Here is a 7,654-nt window from a genome sequence, read left to right as displayed (position 1 = left end):
AAAGGCGGAGGAGCTGTCACATACTGAAGGATCCCAAGGAAACATGGCAACAAAATACAACGTGGGATCCTAGACCGGATCCTAGAACAGAAAAAGAACATTTGTGAAATAATGGTGGAATATGAACAAATTCTGTAATTTGGTTAACAATATTATAACCAGGATTAACTTCTTAGTTTTGATCACCATTCTGTAATTATGTAAGGCATTAACAAAAGGAGAAGCTGGGCAGAGGGTATATGGAAACTCTTGTACAATTTTTGCAACTCTTTTGCAAATCTAAAATTATCTCAAAATTAAAAGCTAAAAACAAAGAATAATCTTTAGGTTTTAAATTATTTGGTATCAGAATGTTGGGTTTGGTGCAAGCGAGATAAAGTGGAAAAGGCACCAGACCAGCAGTTCACCCCATCCCTGCCAGTGGTATTGAACCTTAAGAGAATCATACAACCTCCCCGAAACTCAGGCTCCACGGCCAAACAGGTTTGATATACAACTCATCTACCTCAAAGGTTACTTAAGGATCAATGACACAAGTAGTTAAAGTTGTCCAGAAAGGACATGTTCATGGACAACACAAGCATTAATATATCTCTAGCCCTAAGAGAAAACTCTATTCAGGAGAGATTTTCCAGGAATGAATTTGAGATAAAACACTAAATACAGAAGCAAGGTAACAGTAGACAGTTCTTTGGCAAAAAAGGAAAGGTTACAAAATTAAAAATAAAAAAACATGCTGAGGGCTCTATCAGGGTACAGAAAGAGCAAAAAAGTAGGACAAGCAGAGAGTGGAGTAACTGGTTCTTTTCCTGTGCCTCTTCCTTCCCTCTCTGCTACCTAAATGTTAGCACAGCAAACTACATCAAGCAAGAGAGGAAACAGCGGTGTTCCCGGCATCACCGAGGAACTCGGAGCAGCCTTAGTATACAAGACAGCTGGGCAACGAGGGAGAAACTACTGTCCTGTCCTAAAGCGAACAGGTCTGAACTAAAAGCTATCATCTCTGAAGAAACCTTTTGGTCTTTCTGGTTTATTCTAATTTTAGAATGACTGGGATGGATGCTAGGCATCACTCCTCACCATGAGACTAAACACAAAACAAACTAATCAAATGTTTGGATCTTCTCTACACTACTAAACAGCCACAGTCAATGAGTAGAAAAAAGGGGTTTCTGGTCCCAATTTAATAAATAGCAGAGGCATATTTTCTCAAGTTGATTTTATTAACAAAAAGTGCAAACTATTTTGAACAAAAGTAAACTATGAGTCACAGCATTCAGCAAGACATAAGACACGGAATAGTGAACAATATTCACTAAGTAAAATACAGCAGATGAGATGTTGCCCACATGTATATTTAATTATTCATGCTTTTTCAATAGTCTCTTAGTCAACTTTCAGTGTAATTTTCACAAATATATAGCAACTCAAACACAAATGCAGGAGCACAATGGCAAAGTGTGGCAACTGTTTTGGGCTAATTATGAGTATGAAAGAAAACCTTATACCACAGTTTCACATTCATGTAAGCCACTATGCAACATGAATGAGTCTTTAAAGGTGCTGACACTGAAATCAATGTACAACTAATGAAAATAAAGAAGGGGGCTTTAAAATATTTGCTGCACTATAGTCGTATGGTAAGAGGCAGAAAAAATGAAAGGATTTTAAATAATCTTACATGTGTCTACAGGTCCAGGAACGTTAACGAATCCAGGTGAACTTAATTCATTTAAAATTACATGTGCAGAAGTCACACAACAGAAAGATTCCATGCCATTAAACAGTGTGCCTGTGCCTGAACAAGTGAGAGAAGATACACACTCCAAAAAGGAGATTCAGTCTAGTGTTACTTCAGTTATTCACATAAAGTGTCTACAGGGCAGAATCTCTTCATAAGCAACTGTTCTGTTCACTAATCTACAGGAACTAATGAAACTGTAATTAAACTGTAATTAAAACCCCAAATATAAAGGTGATTATTTAAACACAATTAAGCTCTAGCCAAAGACAGAAGAGCACCAATGCCAGGCAGGTTACTGACGGCATGCAGGGCCTAGAGGTACATTTTCTGGCAGTTAATCAGCCTTCTGTTGTAATAGACAAACTGCCTTTTGTGAACGTACAAATTTGCTAAATTAATAGAGAACTACATTGCTATTTCCTCACATTACAAAGAACTCTTCCCATACTGTTTTTGCCATGTGCTACTGCTGTCTTAGACTAAACTGTGCCACCTTCCAACAGTTTCCAAATTACTATTTCAGGTCGAGATAATGAAAAAATAAGACCAAATCTGATTATCTGACTGATGACAAATTTGAGCACCAACTACAGCAAAATTCAGGGTCAAGGTAGCCTGCAAGTCAGTTCTCTTGATTTGGCAATTACCTTCCACTGTTTTCATCTGGATTGAAGCTGAGATCTTCAGGGCCTATTTGTTCACCATCAGGAAAACTGGAATGTGTATCTATGATTGAAAAATAGATAAATAAACCATTTTAAATTTAAAAGCATATAATATAACAAGGGGAGTATTTTCCTTTTCAAGTCTTTAAATGATCTTACCAAATACGTTATTTAAGCGATAAAGATGTGCTGAGTTGTGAACAAATCTCTGTCTTCAGAGAATTTGTGATCTGAGTCAGGTATAATCAAACACAAAGGAAAAATAAAGGAGAAAAAACAAAATGTGTAATAGACCCACAATTAAAAGATGACAGGAATTGTCTCATTTTGTCCTCCTGGGGACAATCTGGGGAGTTTAAGAAGGGAACAAGAAGCAATGATGTATATTCTCAAGATTCAAGACCTTATAAACATAAAACATATTTCAAAGCCAATTAAACTATGCATGCAGATATCACTACAAAACCACCAGCAATCCAAATAACTGGTTCTGTATTGAAACATATTCCAAACATATTCTGTATTAAAACATATTCCAAATGCTTGGTTCTGTATTGAAAAAGATACCAGAACACCAGGAAAATATGTAAAATATAAAGCAGACAATTAGCAAAGGCTTGACAATGTTGTCACTCCAGGATATCTTGCAGAGGAATGCTCAGATTGATTATTAAGGCCACTGGGTAACTTTAAATGTGTATTTCTCTAACTTGACAGGATATCCTTTTCTTGATTAATCTGTATTCCAGAAAACTGCTTCACAGCAGAATGCGTATGGTATATCCACATGACAGAGTATTAGGTTGCCATAAAAAATGAAGTTTATGAAATTTTAAATAACATACAAATATATTTAAGTGAAAAAAGCAGAATACAACACTATTTATAAAATATTTAGGTAGGGCTGGCACAGTAGCTCACACCTGTAACCCCAGTACTTTGGGAGGCCGAGGTGGGCAGATCACCTGAGGTCAGGAGTTCGAGACCAGGCTGGCCAACATGGCAAAACCCCGTCTCTACTAAAAATTACAAAAACTAGCTGGATGTGGTAGCACGTGCCTGTAGTCCCAGCTACTCAGGAGGCTGAGGTGGGAGAATTGCTTGAACCTGGGAGGCAGAAGTTGCAGTGAGTTAAGATCGTGCCACTGCACTTCAGTCTGGGAGACAAAGCAAGACTCTATCTAAAAAAAAAAAAGAAGAAGAAATGCAAATAAGAACAGAAGAAAACAAGGTAAAATATTAACATTAGGTTTCTCTTGTTGGGTTTTTTCCTAATAACTTTTTTGGAGGTAGGAGGGAATAAAAATTGATTTCACAATCTGCATGTATTTCTAAGTTATTTTTGTTTTAAAAGGTTAAAGTTATCCTACAGTAGGCTAGAAAAATCTCTGAAAAGGAAAAAAATCCAAACATCTGAAATCTCCCCAGGGTTGGCAATCATTTCCTGTGAAGGGTAGATAGTAAATATTTAGGCATTGTAGACCACAAACGGACTCTGTTGAAAATTCTTCTTTGGGCCGGGCGAGGTGGCTCATGCCTGTAATATCAGCACTTTGGGAGGCCAAGGCAGATGGTTCATGAGGTTAGGAGTTTGAGACCAGCCTGGCCAACATGGTGAAACTCCATCTCTATTAAAAATACAAAAAAATTAGCCAGGCGTGGTGGTGTGTGCCTATAATCCCAGCTACTTGGGAGGCTGAGGCAGGAGAATCACTTGAACCCAGGAGGCGGAGGTTGCAGTGAGCCAAGATCATGCCACGGCACTATAGCTTGGCAACAAAACAAGACTCTGTCTCAGGGCAAAAAAAACACAAAACTCTTCTTTCTTTTGCTTGTTTTTTTAAGACTCTTTACAAAGTAAAAACCATTCTCAGGTCACAGACTACACAAAAGCAGGTTGTGGACCCCTTCTCTACCCAGTAAGTAGCGCTCATTAGGTGCAACTCAGCCAAATATTACCAGCTGTGTTTTTTCAGTACTCACCATAATAGTTTACCAAAGAATATTGTCTCGTAAATGACAATAATTAAAAAAAAAAAAAAAGAAGTAGAAGCAGAAGAAGCAAAAGCAGCAGAGCGGAAGAAGCAGAAGTAGCAGCAGCAGAAGAAAGAGAAGCAGCAGCAGCGGGTTTATTAATCTGTGTAAAATGACATCATGTGCTGCACCTTCATCCGGGGGCTGTGTCATGGCCATGAAAGAGTCGTGAAACCCGCCCACGCTGGTGTGCTCTTCCTGCTCCTCATTCTCAGTGTCACATTCAATGTCACTGTCGCTACTCATTCCTGGCAGGAAGGAAGGAGAACATGTTTCTGAAAAGAAACCACCGTAAGTGAAAGGAAACAGATCTCCTTAACTACTAAACTGAGATTCCTATTGAATTTTACATAGAATGCCAAGAATTCAACAAACTAAACACAACAAAACAAAGACAAAAGTAACCACACAAACCTCGATTCTCTTTAGCTATTTAGAGCGGTGGTTTTATTTTTGTTCTCAAAGTTTAAAATTGCCCTTTCCATAGTACCTGAAAGTTATCATTTGAAACCAGCATTAATTTCATTATACTGATAATATTTTTTTTCCAAATCAAACACTGTTTATTTTTTCAGTCACAAGAGATAACAGGAACTCTTTTAATCCTGATTCATTATAGACATAATTATAGTCCCTAGCCTAAAACATAAATATAAATGTGTTATACAAATCCACATGTTAGATGAATATTAGAAATTCTGGCAGTTCTAATAATAAATTAGTTTGTATTAATTGGGCATCTAATTTTTTTGTGTATGCCGGTTGATTTTTATTTATTTTTATTTTTTGAGAGACAGGGTCTTGCTCTGTTACCGTAGGCTGGGCTGCAGTGGCCTGATCATAGCTCACTGCAGCCTCAAACTCCTGAGCTCAAGGGATACTCCTGCCTTAGCCTCCCAAGTAGATAGGTCCACAGGTACATGACACATACCTGTGTCATGTATGTACATAGCAGGGCATGCCCTGCTAATTTAAACATTTTTTAGAGGGATAGGGTCTTGCTATAATATGTTGCCCAGGCTGGTCTCGAACTCCTGACTTGAGAAGAGATCCTCCCACTTCAGCCTTTTAAAATGCTGGGATTACAGGCCACTGTGCCTGGCCACATCAGTTGATTTTTAAAAGAACAATTCTATAAAAGAAGTATTTGTTTCAGCAAGATAGCAATCAAGAAAACCTGAAAATCTTTCTGCTACAAATCCTTACAAATAGCCAGATAAAATATAAATGTAAAACATTATTTTAATGAATAAGCACATTAAAAGGCAGAAAGGAAATCCCCAAGTGTCAGAAACAAAGAAGGATAAGGAACTTTCATTAGTGGATCAGGGCCCACGGCTGCCCTGGAGAGTTTCATATGAGGATTTTTAAACACTGCCTTGGGATAGAAAAATGAACCCCCTACAGAAAGGGAATTGAAAGTGAGACTAAAACTCCACCCCCTGCATAATGTTAAAATTTTTGTTTTCTTGAGACAGGGTCTCACTCTGTTACCCAGGCTGGATAACAGTGGTGCAACCATGGCTCACTGCAGCCTTAACCTCCCAGGGCTCAGGTGATCCTCCCACCTCAGCCTCCCAACAGGTCTGTGCCATCACACCTGGCTAGTTTTTGTAATTTTTTAGTAGAAATGGGATTTTGCCATGTTGCCCAGACTGATCTTCAACTCCTGAGCTAAAGTGACCCACCCGCTTTGGCCTCCTAAAATGGTGGCATTACAGGAATGAGCCACCATGCTTGGCCAATGTTAAAATTTCTATTAAAGAACAGACCAGAAAAATGTCTGCCTACTGGCATAGGAAAACAGCAAGGAATTTTGTCTGTTTCTACTGGGTTCTGAAGAGGGGGAAAAAAGTCTTACCTCAAAATTCAAAGTAAGATTTACGTGCCTAATTTAGGTTTGGGATTTAAGGTTGAGGTTCAAATTTCAAGAAATTGACATAAAAATTGTTCAGGAGCTAGAGTTATTTGAGTAAAGCAAAAGTAAAATCCTCTCTGGAAGGAAGGTTCTAGGTACAATGGAGTAAGCACATTCCACTCTATCTTTCCCACTGAAAGTAGCAATAAAACCTGGAGAGATGGGTGGCATAGTTATTTAAGGATATTCATAGTTATTTACTTTGAAAAGTAAATAGAAACAGGCATACTGATGAAGCCGGAATTTGAATGACAACAAAACTGGCAGATTAATATAAGACCCAGAGTCTTATTTGGAAAAAAAAAAAAAAATCCTAATGAAAATGTCCAGGATACAACCCCAAATAACTCAGCATATGAAAAACCAGGAAAAGACAGCCAACAAACATCAATGATAAGATGACACAGATGTTTGGATTTAAGGGCTTTAAAGCCAGATAAAATGCTCATCAGCCAGGCCTGGTGGCACATGCCTGTAGTCCCAGCTACTGGAAAGGCTGAGGCAGGAGGATCACTTGAGCCCAGGAGGTTGAGACTAGCCTGGGCAACTTAGCAAAGCCCCAACTCTACCAAAAAAAAAAAAAAAAAAAAAAAAGAAAATTAAAAATTAGCCAGGCACACAGTGGTGCGCACCTGTGATTGTCCTAGTTTCTAGGGAGGCTGAGGAGGGAGGCCCATTCGAGCCCAGGAGTTCAAGGCTGCAGTGAGCTGTGATTGTACCATTGTACTCCAGCCTGGGCAACAGAACACAATACCCTGAGGAACAGAGGAAGGAAGGAAGAATTAAGAAACAAGGGGATAAAGGGACTGGTCTAAACTGTGTCAAATAGAGTGCCGTAGAGATAGCAAAAATAACAAAGAAGAGACAACAGATAACAGGAAAAAAGTTAGAACTTAAAGTATAATTAAAAAGAAAAAAAAAGGAAAAAAGATGAAATTTTTGTAGAATTATAAAAAACATTCTGAATTAAATAAAAATATACCAAAATTTGTGGGATGTGACTATAGCAGTGCTTAAAATGAAAAGTATGCCATTAAGTGTTAGAAGAGAAAATATCTCAAATCAATAATCTAAACTACTACTTTAAGAAACTAGAAAAAGGAAATTAAACCCAAAGCAAGTAAAAGGAAGGAAATAATAAAAAAATAATAATAAAATCAGCAGAAAAACAAAAAAGCCACAATGAAACAAAATGGTGTTTCTTTGAAAAGATCAATAAAGTTAAAAAAGCCTCTAGGTAGATTCACTAACAAAAAAAAGAGCAAACAAAATTTCTAATATCAGGAATGAAAG

The 7,654-nt window shown here is 37.8% G+C and overlaps 1 protein-coding gene across 1 annotated transcript in view; it reads right to left on the bottom strand.

The window, feature by feature from the left end:
- Positions 1-1,202: 1,202 nt before the first annotated feature.
- The window catches only part of TRIM37 (tripartite motif containing 37), a 127,426-nt gene continuing 120,974 nt past the window's right edge, over positions 1,203-7,654 (bottom strand). Inside the window, exons 23-24 of the mRNA XM_011979257.1 lie at positions 4,575-4,691; positions 1,203-2,470 (exon numbers count right to left, since the gene is read on the bottom strand). Of these exons, the coding sequence (XP_011834647.1) occupies positions 2,388-2,470; positions 4,575-4,691 (200 nt within the window). The 3' untranslated portion in view covers positions 1,203-2,387. The remainder of the gene's footprint in view (positions 2,471-4,574; positions 4,692-7,654) is intronic.

Source organism: Mandrillus leucophaeus, unplaced genomic scaffold (genome assembly GCF_000951045.1).
Source record: "Mandrillus leucophaeus isolate KB7577 unplaced genomic scaffold, Mleu.le_1.0 Scaffold20, whole genome shotgun sequence".
NCBI lineage: Eukaryota > Metazoa > Chordata > Mammalia > Primates > Cercopithecidae > Mandrillus > Mandrillus leucophaeus.
The sequence above is the reverse complement of the archived record's forward strand: the minus strand, read 5'-3'. Positions and strand labels throughout refer to the sequence as shown.